This window comes from Acinonyx jubatus, chromosome B1 (genome assembly GCF_027475565.1).
Source record: "Acinonyx jubatus isolate Ajub_Pintada_27869175 chromosome B1, VMU_Ajub_asm_v1.0, whole genome shotgun sequence".
In the NCBI taxonomy this organism is placed as follows: domain Eukaryota; kingdom Metazoa; phylum Chordata; class Mammalia; order Carnivora; family Felidae; genus Acinonyx; species Acinonyx jubatus.
In genome coordinates this window covers 132,146,182-132,173,075 of record NC_069382.1, presented here as the reverse complement: position 1 = coordinate 132,173,075, position 26,894 = coordinate 132,146,182, and the positions used below count along the sequence as shown (strand labels likewise).

General features: G+C 34.7%; 1 protein-coding gene across 4 annotated transcripts in view; it reads left to right on the top strand.

Moving 5' to 3' along the window:
• ARHGAP24 (Rho GTPase activating protein 24) overlaps positions 1-26,894 on the top strand; it is a 648,119-nt gene that overhangs the window by 354,208 nt on the left and 267,017 nt on the right. For 3 of the 4 annotated variants that reach the window (XM_027060078.2, XM_027060062.2, XM_015067364.3), the window contains exon 3: positions 19,234-19,321. In XM_027060078.2, the coding sequence (XP_026915879.1) occupies positions 19,234-19,321 (88 nt within the window). Of the gene's footprint in view, positions 1-19,233; positions 19,322-26,894 lie in introns of those variants that run through there. The other variant, XM_015067387.3, reaches the window with a different exon arrangement.

The window sequence follows — 26,894 nt, the reverse complement described above, 5'->3', positions numbered from 1 at the left end:
ACCATTATGGAATGAACTTCCTCTAGAGGTAGTAAATGCCTTTTCACTGGAATGTTCAACAGAAGAGGGATGAAATGGAATCAAGGTATTTTGTAGCAGAACAAACTGTGTAACTTAAAAATATTTCCCACCTCTAAAATTATGTGATATGTAGATGTAAAATCAGCTGAGGGGGCAGATTACCTCTCAAAATTCCACTAGAAAAATTCTTTCCTTATTTGATTCCAAATCTGCTAAATACCATATATGTTGAACTGGTTATATTTTAAAGATAACTTAGTAAAAATATATTTTGCTTGATTATTAAATAGAAATGGCTGAAAATTTCTAGTTAAAAATAAATGATAACATAAAATTCCAGCTTGCTTACAAAAATTCACTTGTCATAATGAAGAATTTTAATATAGAGCCCATTTTTAATTCAGTATTTTTCTATCACTAACAATCATTAATTTAAAAATCCAGTGAAAACAAATTTTTACTAGACATGAAACACATTTCATTGAAACATGTGCTCTTAAAAATTTATTTTTGAGATATATTACATGAGAACTCCTTTTGTTTGTATTTTTTAAATTCATATTTATTTTCTAATACCACTGCTAAATATTTATACAAAGAAGTATTGTTTTAACCCTTGCTTGTGGGTAAAGAAAATGAAGAAGTATAGTTGATCTGTTTGTGCTTTTTTATTATTCTCACCAGAGAAATTTAGAACCCTTCCTGTACTTTCTAAATTTTTACTTTCATGATCTAAGAGAAAACTGTTACCTATTTAACTTTTATTTTTACTATGTATAGAAAAATATTTCCAGCAAAAATTCTTTTTTTATTAATATTTTTATTTATTTTTTGAGAGAGAGAGAGAGAGAGAGAGAGAGAAATAAAGAGAGAGTGAGCACGAGCACAGGAAGGTCACACAGAGAGAGAGAGACACAGAATCTGAAGCAAGTCCCAGGCTCTGAGGTGTCAGCACACAGCCCAATGTGGGACTTGAACTCATGGACTACAAGATCATGACATGAGCTGAAGTCGGACTCCCAACTGGCTGAGCCACCCAGGTGCCCCTCCAATAAAATTCTTAATTAATACTTTGATTGTTATAATAATCATAAAATACAACTAGATTTTATATTTAGATTTCCAATTTCCTCAGAAAGAACTGGACAAACAACAGTGATCGCCTGCAGGTTTTGATTTTTCATTAAAAATAAAAATGGTTAAATATACTTTCTGCCCTTTGGACACATATGCAACATACCAGCTATATTTTCCTGAAAAAAAAAAAAGAAAACCCAATGAACATTATGAGTGTTGGATGGCTTATTGTCCCATCCAAAAATAAGGTCACCAGTGTCTCTGGTACAAAAAATCCAGATTGATTATTTTAACGTAGAATGAAAAGGAGGCCAGCAGGACTATTGCACCCTGAGTTCTGAATATGCACAAAGCATCTGATTTATGTCATAATTGCTTAATTTTGTATGTCTTTTTTAGAATGGAAAGGAAGTAACAGGCTTTCCACTCTCCCCCCAATCTCTATCGGCCTGTTGTTAATAGGTGGCATAATGGTCTGAGTGAGCTGAGGAAATTGTTTAGAATTTTGCTTAGTTCTAGGTCAGAGGCTTGCTGGTTTTCATTTCCTTATTTTTTGAAGAAAAACTCCTTGCAAGATGAACCTGAAAACCCATGTATGTCTCAAACAGTATCTTGCTCAGGCCTCATTTATTCTTCAACATATTTTATTTTGAGTAACATTTGTGTGTGTGTGTGTGTGTGTGTGTGTGTGTGTGTGTGTGTGTGAGAGAGAGAGAGAGAGAGAGAGAGAGAGAGAGAGAGAGAGAATTACTTTTCAATGTGTTTTGTTCTATTAGGCTATAAATATCAATAATATTAATAGGTGACATTTATTGAGTGTTAAAATTCTATCCTGTACCAAATGAATTACCAAACTAGACTTGGATAAAAAAATGATCCTAATTATGGCAACTATTTACTGATCCCTAAACATATATCAGGTATTATGCTAAATACTTCACATGTATTATTTTATTTAAAACTCTAAATAACCCTCTACAGAAGGTTCTTTTTTTTTTAATTTTTTTTAACGTTTTCATTTATTATTGAGAGACAGAGAGAGACAGAGCATGAGCAGGGGAGAGGCAGAGAGAGGAGGAGACACAGAATCAGAAGCAGGCTCCAGGCTCTGAGCTGTCAGTCAGCACAGAGCCCGATGCGGGGCACAAACTCACAAACCGCGAGATCATGACCTGAGCTGAAGTCAGACGCTTAACCAACTGAGCTACCCAGGCGCCCCAGAAGGTTCTTTTTTTAAGCTCCATTTTACAAATGAGGAACAGAGATACAAATATTTATAATAGTTTTCTCAAATTTGTATACCTAGGATTTGGAAGTTAGAGTTTAAAACAAGTTCGTTAAAAAAATAAAAAATAAATAAAATCAGTTCATTAGAATCTCAATCCTATGCTCTTTACTTTACTGTCTCTCTCTCTCTATTTAAAATAATTCTAATGAATGCATGTTTTACTCCTCTTCCTGACCCTTACATCATGACTCTTACATCTTGTTGGAAAAGAAACTAAAGCTTGGGAGGTCAAAGGGCACACATTATTGGAATTCTCTTCCTAACAACCTCACCAAGTGAGGTCTCAAGTCATGTTTTAATTCCTCTGAGAATGGGGAGCTCAATTCATCTAAAAAAAACCCAATTTTATCCTTCAATATCTATTATCATTAGACAACATGAGTTACTTTGGGAGAATAAAAGGAAAAACATTATCTTTTTAAATAATGTTTAATAGTTTACAAATCCTACATACATTGTTTGATTTTAATCTCCAAATCATCCAATGTATTAGTTCAAAAATGTACTAATAGTTACCCCTATTTTATAAATAATGAAACTCACCAAAAATTAGGTGGCTTAATTAATTCAGCCATTCAATCAACTTTTGCCTGTACCTTCTATATGCCTATTACCTTCTTAACTACTGGGGATAGAGAAATAAATAAAATATAGCTTGCTCCTAAGGGCTTTAGAGATCATGGCATTCTATGGGCTCAAATTCTTTCAGTGGTACAACTCTGTTTCCTTTCCCAGCAATGAACTGTCATCGTTAGAAAAATTCAAGTAGTACCCATTGTGATGTTATGATTTCCTGAGGGTTTCAAAGCTCTCACAAAATGGTGGTGTTCTCCAAGCACTTGTATAAAGAATATCCTGGAGAATGATTCACACACATTTACACACATCACATATATTTATACATACATCCACATGTGTGTGTGTGTGCAAACACCACTCACAGTTATGTCTAGAATTAAGCACTTATCATTTGTAGGGGTGTACTTTAAGGACACCTTTTTTCAGCCATACAAATGGGAAGAGACAGAGGAGATCACAGAGCATGTTTTAGAGACAAGTTTGGAAGTACGTCACTTCTGCCCATTTACCTCTGGTCAGAACTCAGTCATATCATCTCACCTAGATATGAGAATGATGGGGAAATGAAATCTTGCAGTGTGCTCAGGGGGGAAATGCAATGGTTTCATAAATATAGTATCAGCTCTACTTAATTTAAGGTTTAAGAATTAATTATTAATAATATAACAGGTTAAGGAGAAAAAACATCTAAGTATTTCTATAGGTATAAAAGAAGATGTTTAAAAAAATTTAACTTCTATTCATGATATTGAAAAACAAAACAAAGCAATTCTGAGCAAACCTCCAGCAGTCATCACAGTTAATGATGACACATTGAAAGCATTCTTTCTAATACCTGGCCTTAGTTAAGAATATATGCTGTTTTGCTTCAATCACCATGTTATTAGTGGGTCTTTGTCAGCAAACATAAGATAAAAGAAGAAATTGTTCAAGGGTTGGAGAAGAAGATACACAAACTGCCATTATTTACAGGCAATATGTGTGCCTAGAAAACCCTCAAATATGTTACAGATAAGAATTTAGCAAGATTGATGTATACAAAATCAATATTCATTTTCATGCCCTAGCAGTAAACAGTTCAAAAACATATTTTTAAATCCCATTTTAAAGATCATCAAAATATACAAGGTTTATCAAAATATATGCTGATATAAATATATTATATATACTGCATGTATAGTATATAATAGCATATATGTAATTAGAAATTTGTATATATACATATATATAAATATACACATTGTAATTATTTGTGTAAAGACATCCAAAAATCTATATTAACGGAGAGATATAACAAGTTTATGGATTGGAAGTCCTAATTCTATAAAGATTCTATTAATATTATAAAAGATTTCATATTGTAGGCAGGGAATTGATGTATGGATTCAGTGCGGTGCCAACAAATATCCTAACAGGTTATTTTGGAGGGAGGAGTTGACAAGCAGTTTCTAACTTTATATGAAAGTGCAAAGTGCCAAGAATAGATAGGACTATTCTGATGAAGGAGAATGAAACAAGACTTACCTCACCAAACGTGAAGCTGTAATAATTAATATAGTATATTATTAGTGTAGGGATAAACAAACTGACCAATGGAACAGAATAGCTTAGACACGGATCCTCACACATATGAAAAATAATTTAATAGCAGAGCTGGCATAGGAAGATTAGTTGAGAATGAATAGACTTCCTAGTAAATGATTCTGGGCTTAATGTTCCCCATTTCTACTGAATCATTGCCAGCAGAAAATATACTCATATCACACTCTTCCCTAAAACAGAATAGAACAAACCACAAACATCTTGGTACCTGCATTCATCCTACTACTAATCATTTGCCTGATCCCTCTAATGTGAAAACTTTTGGAGAAATTATCTGTAATAACTGCCTCCACCTTCCCATCACACATTCTCTCTTCATCCTACTGGAATAAGACTCGCTTTTCCACCAGTCCATTGAGATTGTTCCTACCGAGTTTATCAGTACCTTCTTTGGGCCAACTCCATTTGTCAGTGTTCTAGTTGTGCTCTCACTTGACGATTCTACAGTATTTTTCGCAGATGACCATTTCTTGTAATGCTTTCTTATCATGGCTTTTGGCATCCTACACCTGCCCCTCCTTCTTCCCTGGCCCCTCCTTCTTCCCTGGTCCCTCCTCAGCCTCCCCTCTGGCCCCTTCACCTCTGTGGTCCCTCTCAATCCAGGAATGCTCTGGAGATCTTCCCTTGGTCTCCTATCTTAACCAGCCTACACATTCTCCCTGGATTACCTGAATTAAGTTTGTGATTTCAAATGCAGTTTATAGTCAGGGGACTCTCACAAGTAAATCTCCAGGTTGAATCTGTCTTTGCAAGTTGGGACTCACATATCTAGGTTTCTACTTGTCATTTTCTTGAATGACTAATGGGCACTTCAAATTTAATGCGGCCTATACTGAATTCTTGGTTTTCCCCAATCTTGTTTCTCCCCTCCTCTATATTCCCTGCCATAGTATATGAGATGTTCCAATGATGACACAATTCTAGGCTTGTATCCTGTCTTTCCTTGAGCCCCATGCCCAAGACATTACTAACTCCTGTTTACCTCTGAAACATAATCCAAATATCACTTTTCTTCATCTCAATGGCTACCAATCTTTTCTATCCTAAACTAGCCTGACCTTCTGCTTCCATTCTTGTATCTCTACAATCTATTTTCTATTCAATAGTCAAAGTGTTCTTTTAAAAATGCCAATCAGTTAAGTAGGCGATGGGGATTAAGGAGTGCACCTGTCATGGTGAGCACTGGATGATGTATGGAAGTGTTGAATCATTGTATTATACACCTGAAACTAATATAACACTGCATGTTAACTATGTTAGAATTAAAATTAAAATAAAATAAAATAAAATAAAATAAAATAAAAGCAAACATCAGATTATACTATGCTCAAAACCCTTCAATGGCTTCTCATTCTACTTTGAATAAAAATATGAATACTTAACCTTAGCTTATAAAGTGGGGACTGATCACCCCTGCCTTCCTCTCAGACATAGCCATTCTCCCCCTTCATCTTCATATGGATGGACTTTTCTTAGCATTTAGATCTCAGCCAAAATGTCACCTGCTCAGAGAAGTCTTCTTTGAACAGTCATTCCAAAGTAGCCACCCAGGTACTTTCAAACATACCACCCTATTTTCATTAGTACACAGCACTTTACATTATCTAATTATTTCCTTATGTTTTAAATTTTATTTATAAATAGATACATGTACGCCTTCCTTTATTAACGTGTAGGTTTCATGAAAACAGGAGTATTGTCTACTTTCAATGCTGCAATATCTTCACTCAAAACATTTTCTGATCCAGAGAAGAAATGCAATAAAAATTCATGTTGCATGATTATATCATTGTCATGGCATCTGGTCTTGCTGGATACTTGTGTTTTGCTATAGTGGCTTCTTTAGTCTAGGAAATCGATGCAGATGCATATTAAAGCAGTAATCAAAGCAACAACAAAAAAACAAAATATACTTAATGTATTTTAGAAGTTGTAAGACTGTTGTATTAATTTTAACTATTGTAAATTAGATCTTAATTGGATTACCACATTAATTGTGCCTGGTTGATCTGACAGGGGCAGGTTGAGAATGCATATTTAGAATTGACTTTGCTTTGAAATCATAGCTGCCAAGTCAATGTTTTTAAGGCAGAGAAAGAAGTCAATAACATTTGAGTAGTTTGGGGCAGGAGCCAGGGACAAATAATATGTATACTATCATGTGAGAGCAACTATAAAATCAATGGAACTTCTGAGATTAAAAGTATTAGACTGGGGTGCCTGGGTGACTCAGTCAGTTGAGCATCTGACTCTTGCTTTTCAGCTCAGGTCCTGATCTCCTGATTTGTGGGTTCAAGCCCTGCATCAGGCTCTGTGTTGATATCATGGAGCCTGCTTGGGATTCTCTGTCTCCCTCTCTCTCTGCTCCTCCCTGCTCTCTGGCTCTCTCAAAAATAAAGAAAAAAGTAAATATTAAAAGAAATATTAGACTAATGAATCCAAAATTTTATTCACTGATATTTTTCTCCAGGATTATTTTGCTAAGCAGGAAGAGTAGCTATTCGCCAAAGAAGGGCAACATTAAATTTAAAATAAAAATATTCTTATCACACACGTAGATATACCTTATCAAAGAAATTTAAATACAAAACAAAACTTTTTTTTACCCCCCCCAAAATTTTTTAAATGTGACTAGGCTCATATCCATTGTAGGTTCTCAGTTCCAAGTTGCCTTAGTATATCCAGAATAATATAGAGCCCATTAGCTAGATCTTTAACACTATGAGTGGGTTAACTCAAAATGACTTTTTACACAATAGGGTTATTTTTTTCATATTAAAAAATTAATATTCTTGCAAAGTAGAAATTCTGGAGTAAAAAGCCTAAGGAATATTAAAAAATTCAACTGTGTAGAGAAAAGTATTAATATTTTGTGATATTTTCATTTTAAATATTATTTACTTTTATTTTTGCATACTACTTTCATTTTAAACTTAATTTGTGAATACATGAAACATTCATATGATTTCAAAATCAAAACTGTATTAAATGTTTACATTGGAAACTCTTACTTCCCTCTATCCTTATTCTTCCTGCCATCATACACACACACTCCCTATAGCTAACTACCTACTTTGATTTGTCTCATGTTTATTCTTCTTTCCATGATTTTTTTCTGTGTGAATAAAGACAAATACAAATATATGTTCTTAGTATTATCTCTTTATTACTTAAAATATAACATTCTGAATACTTATTTCTAAACAAACTATATTTTTTCCTCTGTATAATATATACAGCTCTGTAGAGAGGTAATATACAAATTCTCTGTAGATTTGACTTATTTTATTTTTATGGCTGCATAACACTCCATTAGACAGATGTATCATAGTTTCTTTAATCAATTTTTCATCGAGAAACACCTGAGTTGTTTCCAATTCTGCTGTTTGTAATGCAAACAACCTTGCAAATATGTCATTTCTTATCTTTCTGAGTATGGTAAATATCACTAAAGTGGCCTTTATAAGAATTTTACCATTTTGGGGCACCTGGGAGGCTCAGTAGGTTAAGCACCCAACTCTTGGTTTCGGCTCAGGTCATGATCTCACCGTTCGTGAGTTTGAGCCTCACATTGGGCTCAACTGTGCTAACAGTGCAGAGCCTGCTTCGGATTCTCTCTCCCTCTCTCTGTCCCTCCCCCACTTCCACTGTCTCTGCCAAGTCAGTAAACTTAAAAAAAAAAAAAAAGAATTTTACCATTTTGCCCCCTACCACCTCCTACCATAAGAGTGCTGCTTTCAGAGTCCGACTGTCCATTGATGGATGAATGGATAAAGAATATGTGGTATATATATATACAATGGAGTATTACTCGGCAATTAAAAAGAATGAAATCTTGCCATTTGCAACTACGTGGATGGAACTGAAGGGTATTATGCTAAGCGAAATTAGTCAGTCAGAGAAAGACAAATATCATATGATTTCACTCACATGAGGACTTTAAGAGTCAAAACAGATGAACATAAGGGAAGGGAAACAAAAATAATATAAAAACAGGGAGGGGGACAAAACATAAGAGACTCTTAAATATGGAGAACAAACAGAGGGTTACTGGAGGTGTTGTGGGAGGGGGAATGGGCTAACTGGGTAAGGGGCATTAAGGAATATACTCCTGAAATCATTGTTATACTATATGCTAACTAATTTGGATGTAAATTAAAAAAAAAATTAAATTAAAAAAAAAAGAGCGCTGCTTTCTTTACCAACAGAATATCTTGCCAAACTTTTGTAATTTTGCAAAAGCATGTTATATTTACACAAGTAAATATCACACTGCATATGCAATTTCAGCAGCAACTATTAAGGATTATATTGAACATAATTATAGTTCAAAGAAGTAGAGAAAAGCAAAGTAGGTGTTACCATAAGTCAAAGGAGATTTTTTTTAAGTTCAGTGTAAAATGCAAATGTGATTAAGCTCTAGGTTGTCTTCTTCCTGCTAAAGACATTTTTCTTCCAATTAAACTTTCCAATTTTAAAATGTATTTATATAGAAAGTTATTTAACTATAAAACAATCATACTTGGTTGTTAAAAAAAATTATTAAAATCATTGTATCAGCATCTCAATTTACATTGGAACTATACATTTAGTTATTATACAGCTTTTTCCAAGGTTGAACCATGGCTTTTCTACTTTATTTTTATTTACTTATTTCTTTATTTTTATTTTTTTAATTTTTATGTTTGAGAGCGAGAGTGTGAGTGGGGGAGGGGTAGGGAGGGAGACAGAGGATCAGAAGCAGGATCCGTGCTGTCAGCACAAGCCCCATGTGGGACTTGAACTCACAAACTGCAAGATGATGACCTGAGCCAAAGTCTGATGCTCAACCAACTGAGCAACCCAGGTGTCCCTTCACTTTGTTTATAAGCACACAAAGTGTTTATTAGTTATTTAAGATAAAAGTTTAAATGGGAATATTTTAATTATCATCAATTTTCTGGTCTATTGAAAATGGCTTATTGAACTCTTATTTTTAGGGGTCCCAGGTTTTCCCATAATAGACATTATATAGCTATGGTTTTGCTCTTCATATTTCTGTTCCATAATGAGACATAAACTCCAAAAGAAAAGAATTTTTTTTCTTTTTCTCCTACTGCCATAGACTTCATTTCAAACCTTTGACCTTTACCACCTTCTGAACACTTTCTTTTTCTAGCTGAGAAATAATGAATGTTGTAAAATGGTATATATTGTTGGACACAAAATACAAAAAGTCAAAGTCCCAGTAATTAATTGAGACGGTTTAGCAATTGAACTCAGTCCTCTCCAAATAAAGACCCTTAACCTTGCCAAGGACATTCTATCCTGGGCTTCCAAGAACAAGAACGTGTCACTGATCAGTTCCTACTATTGAGAGTAGAGAGTGGGGTAAAGGGGGGGTTTTCTTTGGCTACTATCTAATTTCAGTACCTTGTATACTGTGGACTCTCCCTGAAAATCATTGGATAATTAAAGGTTAGAGATCCCTTACCAGCACTTGAGAATTAGTAGTGGATTTTAAAACCTTAGTTTCTTACAGCCTTCTCACAAGGAACCATTGGAAGGTTTGTTTCAAAGTATGTTGTATAGGTATTAATTTATATGTATTAATTTCCTTTGACTGCTGTAACAAATTCCCACAAATTTGTTGTCTTGAAACAACAGGAATTTATTCTGTCACAGTTCTGGAGTCCAGAAGTAGGAAATCAAGGTATATAGGCAGGGCCAGACTTCTTTCAGAGGCTCTAGGAGGGAACTCTTCCAGTTCTGTGAGCATTTCTTGGCTTGTGACCAACTGTGTTTTTCCAGTTTCTTGCATCTATTTCCACATGGCCTCCTGTGTGGATATCATATCTGCCTCTTTTATAAGGATATTTGTGATTATATTTAAGGATCACCTAGATAATCTAGGATAATTCCATGTCAGGATTCTTAACTTAATTACATCTGGAGACCTTTTATCTCTGGTAAAAGAACATTTACAGGTTCCAGGAATTAGGACCTGCTATCTTTGGGTGGCCATTATTCAGAGTACTATACTACATTTAAAAATTTTCTTGAACTGTCTTTCATAGTCCTTACTGCAAAGCAGAAATTTAACCTCTAGATTCCAAAAGGCCTCTATCCAACCCTGCTTTCTCCTGTCATTTTTCTTTGCTTTAAAAATCTATTTGTATGTTTTTTCTTGGTATGCAAGTAAAATGCACTCATTGTTTTAAAATTATTTTAAAAGTAGGAAAAACTTAGCAAAATAAAAATCATCTATGACCTGAATATTCCAAGATAATCACTCCTAACATTTCCATTTTTCCCCTAAGCATTTAGTATCCTCAGCATATAGTACATAATAAATATACAACTGATGAAAAAACAAATAAGCAAATGAACTAATAAATTGCATTGTAGCTTTCTATCATATAAAGAAAGTGGAACTTGAACTTCAGGAGGGTCAAGTTGCATCTCTGCACTTTAACAGCTACACAGCTGCATGCTACTCAATCTATTTATGCCTCAACATTCCTGCTGTGTAATGGACAGATATAATTGTAACTCCACATAGGGTTTTTTAGAAGATTACAGTAATCAGAGAAGTTGGGATATAAGTCTCAGTAGATGTAGCTGTAAGGTTCAAGCTGGAAAAGGGGGATTTCACTCCAAAGGGAAGACTTTAGAGTAGAAATTGTTGGGGGATGGATTTTATGTCAACTTTTGGATTTTTTTCTTCCAAGTATAATCTTTCAAAAATGGCATGGAACACCATCAGAGAATTAGTGAGATATTTTAGTCAAATTTCTGAGGACTGTGGTATTTAAAAGGGATTCATATATTTGATAAGCATGAGTAAGGTCATTTCTAAGGTCTCTACCAATTTTGAGAGTGTGATTATAGAATTTTGATTTTTGAATAATCGTGTCTTCATTTTCCCACATTTCTAATCTGTTCTCCCCCGTTCACAAGGAATTTCTTCATTTTCCAGTAAATCAAAAACATGTAGACAATGATCTAAATGTAGCTAGAATGGTAATGGCTATGTTTCCAGAGTGAATATTCATGCAGGAGGACTCCATGGGGGAAGAAATTGTTGTGCTTCTGTTCTGTCCAGAGTGGGTGTTCACATGGGTCCCTGTGTCTGAGAAGAAAGGGTTAAAAGCTTTTAAATGAATTATATCAAAATATATTACATATTTTTCTCCATCACAATTAGTGCACAATTAATTAGCGTCCTAGGATCTGAACATATGTAATAATATTATGCAAATGATGTTTTAAATAAAAATGAGCCCAGAATGACAATGCTTCTCAAGTGCTAAATCTGCAGTTAATAGAAAGTAGCAACATGAGACATTTATATAGAGAATTTATTTCTATTTATTCAGTAATTGTAAGATAGTCTCATGCTATTATGTTTGCCATGGTTAATTTAAATAATGGTTTGAAAATATTACATCTATTATTTTGAAGAAAAACAGTACATTCTACAATGAGCACAGCTTTATGAATACTGTGCTACTTTCTCTACAAGACAATTTATAACAGTGCTTAGGTCAGTGGTCCCCAAAGAGTTTGCACATCAAAATTACTTTGGCAGATTCTAAAACTGTACAGATTTGCAAGTCTCCCCTTCACTTCCCTCCCCAACAACATTCCAGGAATTTGGTGTAACTCATTTCACAGGCTAAGAAGAAACTTAATAACTCTTCATAAAACTTCTTCAAACTGCTTTAAATAGCAGTAATTGATTAGAAGTAGGAACATAAACTGGGTTAATAATCAAAGATATAGTCCTTAAAGCAGCTTGTATTCATTTACTCAATCATTTTTTGTTCAAATTTGTGTTAGGAATTTACTGTGCCAGGATCTTCGCCTCTCTGAGCTTCATTTCCTCATCAATAAAATGAGAAATACCTAGATCACAGAGTCACTGAGCATATTAATGATATAAATAGCATACATATTGGTTTAGCAAGGTAGCAGGTAAGAAATGTTAGCAAACATCATTATCAATCTCATGCTATGCTATTTATTATTAAGATGGTTAATTAGAGATTTGTTTGTTTTGGTTAGTCTAGCCTTTCAAACATGATAGTCAGTAAAAAATAACTTAAAATTTTCTAATTAGTTTACCTCCCTGTTTACTTGATTAGATAATAATATTAGCAGATATATATTGAACCTTTACTAGAACTACCTCATTATTTGGAGATTAGTAAAACATGGGGCCACACTATCTTTGGGGCTTCTGGGATACACGAAAGATTTTTTTTATATTAAACACAGCTAAGAAATAGTATGTATCAGGCATTTTTCTACAAACTAACCATATTAGCTCACAGTGATTTTATGAAGTCAGTTCTATTTTTAATCTCATTTTAAGAATGTAGAACCTGAGTCAAAGGAAGGATACCTGTCTTGCCTGAAGTTAGTGGGCTAATCGGTGGTAGAGGGGGAATCTGAACCCAGAGCAGATTTACCTAACCACAGAATTAAGTGTCATTGGTAGATTGTTACATGGCTAGAGTGTTTCTGGGTACAATTTTAGATATTTGTTTTCCAATTTTCTACCTTCCTTGTGTGATCCTAAGATCCAGGAGTGCAAAGACATTATTGGATTTTCTCACCATTATATCCTTTGTGCCCAGGAGGGGGCCTGAGTCATGCCAGGTGTTGTTTAATAAATATTTGTTGAATGACTTAATGAAAGTACTTGCTGCAAAGAAAAAATAAAGTAAAATCAACCTATGGTACTATAAAAAAACTTCTGAATAATAGTTTCCCCTTGCTGTCATTTCTCAACCTCTGTCTAATTGCATTAAAAATACACATATATATTGTCAAGCTGAGACTTTGCCCAGTCCATGATGTTCATGATCACTGTTAGTGCTGGAAAAAAAAAAAATTCTTACTATTAAGTTTATAGAAAGTAACAGAGCTACTGCACATGCATACATTTTTTTTTTTCAATCCAAATTCCAGATAGGAAGATTACTATACTTATTTTCAACATGATCTTGCTTTACCCCAATATCTGGTGGTTTTGGCTCAGTGATTTAACTAGAGAGGAGCTTCTTTTTTTAATAGCAATTTCAGCTATTTAGCTGAAAATGAGATACTATTATGGTCCTGAATTATGTTTCTTTTGCCAACTCTTAGCTCTTAAGCTATAAAATATTTTGTTTAATGTATTATCTCATTTTGAAATTTTAAAAATTGTTTAGAAAGAGATATTCCCTGTAAGGGATAAAAAGTAAGCTTAATTCCATTCTGAATATGCTGATCAGTTATTGACATGTAATTACTACCATATGTACTGAACTCTGATCAAAAAGGTTACATCTCCTTCTTATACTTGAGTCTCTTCTCTGTGATCATCCAAAATTTCCAGTGAGGCATATTGAACATCAGGGGTAATATGTCATTTCTTAGAAAACTGAAAGCACTTGCACCCTGACTATTTTGTTACTCCAGATCCCAGCAAGAAATTGATGGCTCCACCTTAAAAGTGCTAATTGTAGAGTGTATGATAAAGAAACCATTTATAAAGTGTTGGGAAGGTTCATAGAAACCCACAGATAGGGAAAACATCCTGGGTCTGTTAGAGCTACTAGAACCTGGGGAAGCCTGCAAATTTAGGAGATGTGGACTAAGGTATCCAATGCAACTAAGGCCAATTTTCTGGCTAGCTTGGAGGAGGATAGGTCAATAAATATCTCAGGCTGTCTCTTTTGTGGCCTTCTGATTTTATGCTATGATTTCTCAAATCCAACCTGAAGTCAACAGTCAAGAGAGCCTGGTTTATGCAATTTATAGAGATTAGTTTCCAGGGGTACAGAATAGAGTGATAGGTGGAAAGAAGATGGGGGGGGGTGGGCAAATAGAGAACATCCAATCTAGCTATTACCAGGAAATTAAAGACTATCACACAGTTTTGGCTCAAATACATGGACTCAGTGGAGTTTAATTCTTCCTAATTCCCCATTTCAAATAAGAGGTATCACCTTTCTTCTAGATATACAGAAGAGAGAAATTGAAGTAATATTTGACTCTTTCTTCTTCATTCTCTATGTTTAAACTGTGCCCAGTTTCTATTTCCAAAAATTGTATCTCCAGTAATGCATTGCTGATGCAAATTTATGCCATTTCTGCTGCCAATACATTTGTGTAAGTCTTGATGTTGTCATCTATGACAAATTAATTGCTTCATAGTAACAAATTTTTAAGAAGTTGGTATTCCTCAATCTCCATCTGCTTTGCTCAGGAGTCTACTCTTGTTCTCAGTTGTGGATGTTAAGTGCAGCGTCCTCTGCCCAAGGGTAGACTTTCCAGGGGGTGTCCTCAATGTCACCAAATCATTACCTCCTAATTATTCCTTCATGTGAAAATTCTCTTATTCTAATGTGTTATGCACATATGGCTCTAATTACTGCTTTTGTTGATGTGATTTCCTCCATTTTAGAAGATTACCCCTACCTCACTAAATATTAAAATCTAATCTTCCTTTAAAAATTATTTTTTCATATTACCTTTCTTAACTAATAAGACTACACTAATGACACTCTCTTCTTAAACTCTTACATTTGTTTGGTTTCCTATATACTTTGGTACTTATTTCATGTATAATAGTCATATAATACGTTATTCTTATATTGAAAGTAAAGAGTTTATTTCTCTTCCATACTTCACACCATCTGAAATAATATCTGACATATGGTAGTGTCTCAATAAACTACTTCTCAATCAGATTGGGCACTTTTATTTTACTTGCTCACTAGTTGCTTATTTGTTTGCTTAGCTAATTTAGAGTACTCTGGAAGAAATAACTAAACCCATACAAACAGTGCATACTTTTTGACTACTAATTTCTCTCTTAGGGCTTTGTCCTTTAGAATAAGTTAAGGAGGAGCTCAAAGATTTAGCTTCATGGATGTTCATGAAAATATTCTTTATTATAACACTTGAAGAAAACCATAAACACTTTACATGAACAGAGGGTGTAAAAGTATGTATATTCAAGCAAGCACTATACTATTCAGCTTTAAAAAATTATGTTGGGGCGCCTGGGTGGCTTAGTCTGTTAAGTGTCCAAGTAGTTGGCTCAAGTCATGATCTCACAGTTCATAAGTTCGAGCCCCCTGTCAGGCTCTGTGCTGACAGTGTGGAGCCTGCTTGGGATTCTCTCTCTCCCTTTTCCTCTGCCTCTCCCCTGCTTATGCTCTCTCTCTCTTTCTCTCAAAATAAATAAACTTTAAAAAATTAAAATTAAAAATGATATCAATTATTAAATTGGCATACTAACAATACATGATTTTTAAGTTTTGAAGCAGATAATAAATAAGGCTTTATTTTGATTACTTTTTAAATAAAAATTACTGTAGCTGTTAATACACACATATACATAAATATATACAAATACAGGAAGATGTATAAGTGCTAACATTAGTTATCTATGGTGGTGGGTAAATTATAGATTTTTAAAATTTCTCTGCATTTTTTAACAATATCATATTACAGAGTATTTGAAATAACTATCACAATTAAGACTCTTCTCTTAGTTATAGACTTTAACTACATGGTTTCTATACAAGGTGATCAAGTTCAATTACTAGATTTCAGTTAAATTACTTTATTTTATAATTGAATGACAATGAATTAACCACAGCAAATGTTTGTCAATTACAATATATCCTGCCCTAAACATTATCTACTAATACTTGAACTATTATGCTCTCATCATAATTTTCTTGGAAAACAGCTAAAATATAAAATCTGGAAGATGTCAAATTTTAAAAGTGAAAATAAAAATTTCAGCCAGAACTAGCTATTTCACATGTATGAAAAAGAAAACAAAGAATAGCACTACTCTGTCTTTTAATAATCAAGTGAGGTACTTTGGGATTTCATGGAAGAGACTGACTCATGCAAGAGAATTATTTATGCAGGAGAGTGGCTTGAATTCAACTTACAGGATATATGTACATTTTAAGATCCTAAGTAGAGCCTGAAGACATAGAATTAAACAGGAGTCATGTGTACACACATACAAACATACAGGCATACGTGCACCCATAAGTGAATATTGTATTTGTCTGGAAGGTTAGATGCTATATTCTAACACCCAGCTAAATCACAAATTTAATTACTTCACAAAATCATTTCAGGAAGTAAAACAAACTCCTCATTGAAACAGCTGATTTTTATCACTTTATATGGAAACCATATAGATTAAACCTATATATTAAAAAGTCTTAATTATGATGAATATTTTCAAAGTGTTTTGTAATTTAAAAAATTATTGAAAACACCAGAAACTGGTGATCCATGGGCCAAGGACACTAGATATGATGAGAAGTAAGAAAATTTACTTCCTGGAGGAGGAAAAAAAAGGTAGTACCTCTAAAACTTCCTCTTGTAAGCAAGGAGGGGGAGGGAGATGTCTAACCTATAATTCCTTAGGTTTTAGTTAGGGAGTGCTATGCTTTAACACTCTAAGCCTAGATGTAGGGACAGAGTTGATGACTATAATTTTCTGTGCCAAATCAGGTAGGATGAAACCTGAGTAAAATATTACTTGAGCTAAATATTGCTTCAAACTGGCAAAACTGGATGATATAATCTTGTTGACAATAACATAGGCTTTTAAATCCAGCATTCTTGGTTTATAATCTTGGCTTTACTACACTAACAGTACTTATTCACTCAACAATATACTTTTTTTCAGCGTTAGCCTTATGTTAGGCAAAATACTAGGCATTGGTGGTAAATTAGAGAGCAAAACACACATTATCTTTACTCCTTTACAGTTTAATGATGGAGATAGACATTAATAAAATAATTTTACAAATAGCATAGTTACATACAGTAGTAAATCATCCAGGAACATTTTCTGGAAGCTATACAAGTGTATTTTGGATGTAATCAATCTGTGAAATGGTTATAAAACAATCCAGGAAAGAATACAGTCCTAAGGTAGATGGGGGTATGATACTATTTATAGAAAAGGAGTTGGCTTGATTACAGAAAGTCATAGAAAGCATCAGAAGCATAAGAGCAGAAAAATGAGCTTATAGATTTGGGTGGAAGTAGACCCAAAGGTCTATTGATCTGAGGACAAATAAAAGTCATTGAAGATTTTTAAGCAAGAAAGTTGCAAGGTGAAGTTTCTGTTTCTAAAGATACTTGGAATGCATTAAGAAAAAAAATGGATTGAAAGATGTTTGAGTATTATGGAGAATTCAGTGAATGGACTTTGAAACATACAAGACCACAAACAATAGTCACTTGAGTGTTAGTACAGATATACTAAGGATGATGACTCCTACATTTCTGGCTTTTGCAACTGATTGGAAGAAGATGCCAGTCACAAAGCTAGTGAATACCTAAACAGGACCAAAATTAATTGCATTTTAATTTGACTAAATTTAGTTTAAGATGCTTTTGCTATGCAAATGGAAATGCAAATAAGTTCTTGGATATAAAGTTCTGAAAATTAGAGAGTCCTGAGTTAGAAATACTAATCTGAGGGGTGCTTGGCTGGCTCAGTCAGTGGACCCTGCGACTCCTGATCTCAGGGTCGTGAGTTCCAGCCCCATGTTGGGCATGAAGCCTAGTTAAAATTAAAAGGAGAAGAAGAAGAAGAAGAAGAAGAAGAAGAAGAAGAAGAAGAAGAAGCAGCAGCAGCAGCAGCAGCAGCAGGGGGAAGGGGAAAAATATTAATCTGATATTCATTGGCTTATAGTTGGTTATTGAAGTCATAGACATGAATGAGATAGTTCTGAGAAAGAGAAAATAGAGTCAGAAGAGAAGGAATAATTGGATACATCTTTGAAACACTTTAATATTTAAAGGCCACTTAGAGCCAGGAAAAGAGACTCTACCAAATCTCAAAGTAAGAGAAAAACCTGGAGAAAACCAAGAAGGTGCTTCAAGAAAGAATGGTTAATAGTGCTGAATCCTCCTGGGAAGTCAAATTTATTGAAGATTGAGAATTGTTAAGCATGAAGCTTGTGAGAATCAGGTAATTGGAATTGTGGGTGCACAAATGAGGCTGCAGTGGACACGTGTAAAGAAATATATCATGTAAAGAAATAGATTCAATGTAGGCAGCTCTTTGGTAGGCAAGAGGGGAAAAAGATGATAGCTGGAACAGGAGGAGTCGAAGTAGTATCTTGTAATGGGATAGAACTTTAAGTATGTCTTGGTACTGATGGAAATAATACACTAAAGAGAGAGAAATCTAACGGAAAAGGAAGGAATAATCAAGGGATGGCTATGGCAAAGACCTTGGCTGAGTTACTTAATGCCTTCGCTTTGGTTTTCACAGCTGTAAAATGGGGAAGATAACACCTACCTTATAAGACTGTTCTAACAATTAAATAATATGATGTTGGTAGAAGGCTCAGTAAAAATTTTGGCACGCAGAATGCATTTAATAAATCGGTGCTTAAAATGAACTCGGTACCTAATACAGTATCTTATATACATTGGGTGGTCAACAAAAACTTGTTAAATGTTGAATTAATATGATTCTGTGACATGATTTTTGATTAGTTGGGAATATAAATGAGTCTGATGTGTATTACTATATACTGGATTACAGATACACTTTGGATATTTACTGATGATAATGATGATGATATCCAATATTTGCCCTCTGATGATGTTGATGTTTGGGGCATTTGTGTTCACAGGGTACTATTTTTCTGCCTGGAAATAAAGTCCTTGAACATCCCTGCAATGAAGAGAGCCCAGGAAAATTCCTTTTTGAAGTAGTTCCAGGTAAGGCATTTTTCTGGTTTGATTAAGTGACTGACATTCTGTGTTGGTAAAAGTGAAGACATACAACCTTTATTCTTCTTGAGTTGTGGCTAAGAACATTAATTTGAGAAGGCAAGTGTCAAATTTGGTTAGTTTTTACACAGATAGTGATTCCAGGTTTATACACCAGTACAAATGATGGTACACACACACGCAGTGCACATATGGCCACGTGACTATTGGATATCCATTCATCCATGTGACTCCAGAGTTGACCAGAAGACATGGAACAGCATTTATAAGGGACTAATGGAGACAAAATTAGTTTTATAATGTTCTTGTGATGTGAAATTTAGCAAGGTGTGACAGGTAGAGTAGCTTACCCAGCTGATTCACTGTAATATTTCTCCACAAACTGCATCTTGAAGGAACCTTTGCTATAAAAATAAAACAAAACAAAAATCCTCCTTCAATGACTAACTAAGTATTGCTATTCTGTACCCCAGCTTTGCTCCCAACCAAACACTTCCACATGTTTGGCTTGTAGTATTGAGGATGTCTCTGCCAAGCCATTAGATCCTGCAGTTCAATTTCTTCAACATCTGTTCATTTTTTTCTAGTCATCTGCATCCCTCTCTCAGAGTACCTGATCTCCACTGAAATGTTTGACCCACCCAATAACAATTTTTTCAAGGCCGCAATCTATTTCTTTGATCAGTTCTTTAGCCCTTCCTTAATCCTTTATGTAAGAAAAAAGGTTGAGAATGTGGTTTTTATAGCATTGGTGCTGGCTGACCCAGTTCATGCGCTACTGACCCTGATTTAATCACAGTCTAGGGTGTGTGTGAATTTATTTGGGTGACTAATATGTAATGCATATCAATAATGCTGGCACAACGGCAGTCAATAAAACATTTTTCCCAGATTTATAAATGCTGGGAATCTAAAATGTGGAAGTATATTTTTCCCCTTCACTGAAAACAGCTGTAGCACTGAGTTCATCTGGCTCATGATGGAATCCATGACTAAATGTTAATTGATGCAGCTGAAGTGCAGAAAGGTTAGTCAGATGCATTGTGTTATTTGTCTCCCCCCAGGGAGAACACATTGTAAGAAACCTGAATCTTGTTTGCTCTATTAAAATCTTTTTATACTTACTTTTTAGTGGAATACCCTGTATAGAACCAAATTCCAGATGTTGCAAAGTCTTTGAAGTATCACTGGAGGAAATTTCTTTCTCTATTTATTCACAATATTAGTGCCTATTGGCTTTTAAGTGAGCATGGTATTAAACTGACAGCTTTGACTCTGTCTCCAATAATACTAAAGGTCTGCTTTCCCATTCTGTCTACTAAATATGTAAAAATTTCATCTTTTGGTGAAGGTGTTCTAATATAACATAGATGGATATTGTCAAGATTGTTCTAGAGAGAACTGGGCCTTCGAACCCAGGAAGTCTCAAAACTTCCCCTCTAAGATTGTTTCTCTAGGGGATGCATTTCATATATGGGGAATATGATATATGGCTTTTGATGAGCAAAGCTTAAGAAGTTTAAGACTCTGTGATGTGAAATCTGACGGTTGTCTTTAAAAAAAAAAACAAAAAACAAAAAAACAACACATTCTCAAGGAAATTTAGGTCTGCTGCAGTAATTATGGAAATAAACATACTATGCCCATAGCTCATTTGAAAGGATGCTTCCTGAATCATTAACACAATATGTAATATTTTCTAAATTAGGTCTTATAATTCTAAATTATCTTAAGGAGTGATAAGAGAATTGTGCCAAATGCTTCTTTAAAGAGAAAGTTGGAGAAACACCATGGCTTCATTAAGAATTCAGTGTTTGTGCCATGAATTTTGGTCATTGAGGCTTTATTGGTGTGTCCCTCCAATTAAAATAGAATTTCCAGACAAATGCTTCTGTATTTGTATGAAAATGTGGGAATCTAAAGCACATGATTTTTAACCAGTTTTGCAATATTAGAATTACTGACTGTACTGGATTTATTTTTGCAAATGAGAAGGATAAGATGATATTTTCTAATTATTCTAATTAGGTGATAGCTGGACACAGAGAATCTAGAAAGTTGCAAGAATGTGTTCATTTGTCAGAAAGTGTGAGACAGAAAAGATTGCAGAAATGTGGTCAATGCTTTGTACAGAACCTTCTTTTGTAGGCCTGACTAGCAGCAGATTCTTATAACATATACTTATTCTATATTGGCTTTCTCTGAGGAATTCTCTCCATCACCATTTTTGAAAACCCATGCTACAAATGATGTTTACAGATCCAAAATGATTCTGTCTTTATGTACAAATACCTCAAGCCCAACTACCAAGGTATATCGATGGATAGGATTAAATACTTTAATCCCAACTGCCTATAATGATTTCTAACAAAACTGACAAAAAGCTTTCTGAAAGCTCTTTGCCAAACATTCTGGTACTATATATACATACACACATTTGTGTGTGTGTGCAGATATATGTAAGTTTATGTATATATGTATATATATATATATATATATATACATATATATATATAGTTTATCTGTATATGTGCTATATATCTTTTTGATTCTTTATATTATCGAATATTATAGAATATAATTCTTTATATAGAATTATTTATAATTTATATATATCCATATATGCTATGTAGATAGGAGTTGTTTTGTTTCATTTTTGTTTTACTTTAGTCTGAAATGTCCTCTGAAATTAAGTAATAGTCATGTGTAAATAATAAAAAAAAAAGATTTTACAATAGAATCAAAGTTCTCAGTTTACATTCCCACCAACAGTGCAAGAGGGTTCCCGTTTCTCCACATCCTCGCCAGCATCTATAGTCTCCTGATTTGTTCATTTTGGCGACTCTGACTAGCGTGAGGTGATATCTGAGTGTGGTTTTGATTTGTATTTCCCTGATAAGGAGCGACATTGAGCATCTTTTCATGTGCCTGTTGGCCATCCGATGTCTTCTTTAGAGAAGTGTCTGTTCATGTTTTCTGCCCATTTCTTCACTGGGTTATTTGTTTTTCAGGTGTGGAGTTTGGTGAGTTCTATATAGATTTTGATACTAGCCCTTTGTCTGATATGTCACTTGCAAATATCTTTTCCCATTCCATTGGTTGCCTTTTAGTTTTGTTGATTGTTTCCCTAGCAATAGCACTGCTAGGAATTTACCCAAGTGATACAGGAGTGCTGATGCATAGCGGCACTTGTACCCCAATGTTTATGGCAGCACTTTTAACAATAGCGAAATTATGGGAAGAGCCTAAATGTCCATCAACTGATGAATGGGTAAAGAAATTGTGGTTTATATACACAATGGAATACTATGTGGCAATGAGAAAGAATGAAATCTGGCCTTTTGTAGCAACGTGGATGGAACTGGAGAGTGTTATGCTAAGTGAAATAAGTCATACAGAGAAAGACAGATACCATATGTTTTCACTCTTATGTGGATCCTGAGAAACTTAACAGAAGACCATGGGGGAGGGGAAGGAAAAAGAGAAAAAAGTTAGAGAAGGAGGGAGCCAAAACATAAGAGACTCTTAAAAACTGAGAATAAACTGAGGGCTGATGGGGGGTGGGAGGGAAGGGAGGGTGGGTGAAGGGCATTGAGGAGGGCACCTGTTGGGATGAGCACTGGGTGTTGTATGGAAACCAATTTGACAATAAATTTCATATTTAAATAAATAAATAAATAAATAAATAAATAAACAAACAAACATTAAAAAATGTTCTCTGATTTTTGTATATGACTCAATTATATTTCTTTGTATAGTATATTTTCATGCAGATTTTAAACTTTTGTGGAAATCTATCTGAAAACAAATCTACCATAATTTAGGATTAATTTATTTTACTCTTACTATTATCTCATGAAATGAATTGTGTCTGGATAATGCCATGATTTATACCATTTCACATAATTTTTTTTCCTATTTCCCTACTTGTTATTCAAAAAGGAGATGTTAGCCAAATTGGCAAATTTGAAGACTTTGCTGTGAGGCATGCCAAATTTTAGACTGGAGTGAACTTTTATGGCCAAATGCTAAGCTTTTGGGAAATGTGGTTGAGAAAGGAATGTTGGCAGAATTTAATGTATAGTACTTGAAGTAAGAAAATGCATTCAGTCTTTTTGCTTCTTAAAATGTGTTCTGGGCAAATTTTCCTTATGATGTTTAAAAAATAAACAGAATAATTAACAGATGATGTCTCAACCTTCTTTGAAGAATAGTCTGTCACAGGGAGAAGACATAATGATTCAGAGGTAGAAAGGCAAAAGGAGACGAGGAAGTGTATGCTCCGTAAGTGTTAGGAGCCATGTCTTTCTTCTCATCATGGCATCTCTAACACATGGTACAGTATGATGCAGGGTACTGGATGAATACTTATTGAAGTGTATATGTTTACCAGGTTCACGGCAGACTCTCAATTGTATGAAATGATTTTATTGTCAGCAATAGCTACTCCTAAATTGGCTATGCTGAACTCTTATTTCCTGCTGTGTAATATCTTTCCATCCCCTTGTGCAGCAAAGACCTCTTTGTGGTTCTAGCGGCTGAAGTGGAGGGAAATTCTGTATGTCCTCTTTCCTACTTCTCTGCTTTCCTTTCTGATAACGTTACCAAAAGAGAAATGGAAGAAGGTAGAAGTCTGTCTACACAGAAGCTATTGCTGTAGTACAGCTCCTTAACACTGACTGGTTATTACATTCCTTTCCAAAAGTTGACTTACTTATAGAGAACATTTGTGGATTGTTCAGCATCCCTAGAATTGGAAATCCACTTCACATGGTAGACTTTTCCACCTTAAGCAAGGTCCTGTTAGATGGCATACCATTAGAAGGGCTCAAAAGCCAGCTGCTTTCTTTGTGCTTATTCAGCTACCAGGAAACTCATGTACCCTGGTCTGCCAAGTAGGGATAATGCAGGCTGTTTCACCATTGCTGCTTCCCTCAACCCTGTCATCTTGTCCCTTTTTCCATGAAGCATGAGCTTCAGACCCAACAGATTCAATGGATTGCTGAGCTTCATGTGAGTCTACAACTTGGAGAAGGGGTGAGTGACAGTTCTAGCATACTTCAGAATTTACCAGCAACTCTCTTGTGCTTCTCTGAACTTGTTCTGATGGTTGAGAGAATTTATTTTCCTCCCCTTAAAAAAATAGGGTTTATCTTGAAAACTTTTCTTCAAGAGGCACTTCCTCTGTCCTAGTCGTCTTCCTCTTGTTATAGTCAGGGTCAGGGAAATGGGGTTTAGGTTTCTTCTCTGAAATGCATTCTCTGTAAGTTACAACTTCCCTTGTGTTTTTCAACATAGAATGCGAATTTTTAACGGTTGTTTTCTTCAGATTTATAGACTAAAATTGCCACTTGCAACCACATGGATGGAGCTAGAGGGTATAATGCTAGTTAAAATAAGTTAGTCAGAGAAAGGCAAATACTGTATGATTTCACTCATATGTGCAATTTGAGGAACAAATTAACAAAGAAAAAAGAGACAAACAAACTGCATGTCTTGAAATACAGAGAACAAAGTGGTGATTGCCAGAAGGGAAGTGGGTGGGGGGAGGGTGAAATAGGTGATGGGGACTAAGAGGACATTTATCTTGATGAACACTGAGTAATGTGTAGGATTGTTGAATCCTTATATTATACACTTGAAACTACTATAACGCTATGTTATCTATACTGGATATAGATGATAGATAGATAGATAGATAGATAGATAGATAGATAGATAGATAGATAAGTTTTTTAAAAACAGTGTATTAGGGAATGCTCTCTGGAGATATCTCATCTATGAGAAAGCAAGGAGAGCAGGATTAGACAGAAGGAGAAGCTGGCCCACACCACCATTACAAATGAGGTCTCAGCTGATGCTATGGGGAGCTCTAGAGCTGGGGTGCCCCTCAGGGCTGCTCTAAACTCAAGGAGCAGACCTTTTATCTTGGTATTAGCTACTCTAGTGGTTTATGGGAAAAGAGGAGACAGATAAACTCAGGTGAAGCAGCTCCCTGTTGCAATGGAGAGCAATCTCCATGAAGGCTTCTGTGAGCCATCAGCAGCCAACATGCCAGCCTCTGGGATCTAGACAGAGCAGTAGGTTACTCATTATAGGATTTATAGCTTTATCTGTATCCCAGGCAATGTTCCAGGATCTGTACATGTATCATTAAATTTGATCTTTATCACAGCTCCATGAAGCCAGCTCTGTTATTATCTCCATTTCCAGATAAAGAAACTGAGGCACAGTGAAGTAATTTGATCAAGGTCAAACAGCTAACACTACTTTGTGTGTGTGTGTGTGTGTGTGTGTGTGTGTGTGAGAGAGAGAGAGAGAGAGAGAGAGAGAGAGAGAGAGAGACTGATTTATCTTTACAAAGGTAAAGTTCCAGAAAATCAAAATAAAGTTTTATATATATATATATACACACACATATATATATATACGTGTGTATATATATACGTATATATATGTATATATACACGTATATATATACACACGTATATATATGTGTGTGTGTGTGTATATATATATATATATATATATATATATATATATATATATATCTTCTGGCATAAAAATATGAGATATTAGAGGCTGGAGCCTGGTTTCTGAAATATGAACTTATGAATTTTTATTATGATTAACAGAGTATGTATTAAGAGTTTTGGTACTTGATGTGAGAGTAGGCATTTTCATCTATTTGCAATTGTTTATATGTTTAAGCCTATCATAAAAATAGGCACTAGATAAAGGTGCCCACTCACAGTTCTTTTAAATGTATGTTCTCTGGTCACAAATAGTAATACTGTCATGACGAGCTGGGGAGAAAATTCACCTGCCTGCAGTAGCCTTACTTTTATGTGAATAACTATACCAGAGAAGGAATGTGCACCTGTAATTTTTTCCTCTGGAAAACGATTGCATGCTGAAGCTCCGCTTTCTTCATTACAGAACTCATTTTGCTAAAATTGTCTCTGCTTCTTCACAAACTCCCTCCATACACTGGCCAACTTATCACACACTGTCTAGCCACCAGCAAGCACGCTTAATATTATTCACATGTTGGGAATCAGTACACCAACCTGCATAGGTATTATCCAAGGAAAGACTCATTATGGGTTTCAAGGGCAATTACCAATATTCCAGACTCTCAAAGCCCCAATTCGGCACGGTGCCCCAAATCGATAATAACTAGAACTGGGAGGCTTTCTTATCCTCTTCCTTCCTCCAGGGAAATAAAAGAGGTAAACACAGAAGAAAAGGGGATGAGAGGTGAAGATACAGCTATGGAAATGAAAAAAAAAAAAAGAAAGAAATTTTGAAGGGTAATCCAAAGTGAGTTTCATCTGCCTGGAAATAAAATTAAACCCTTCAGAAGAGAAGGTGTCATATAGCCTGCCTTTAGCCATGACTACGCTAATTATTTCCAATATCCTCTGACAATTGCATATCACTTCTGTAAATATCAATAAAGAATGTTTCTATTCTAATTATTTTGCAGAAGGATTTTTATGAGCTGAGCGAAAAGTTAGGGGACACGAGTACCTAAACAATCTAATAACTGTATTATGTA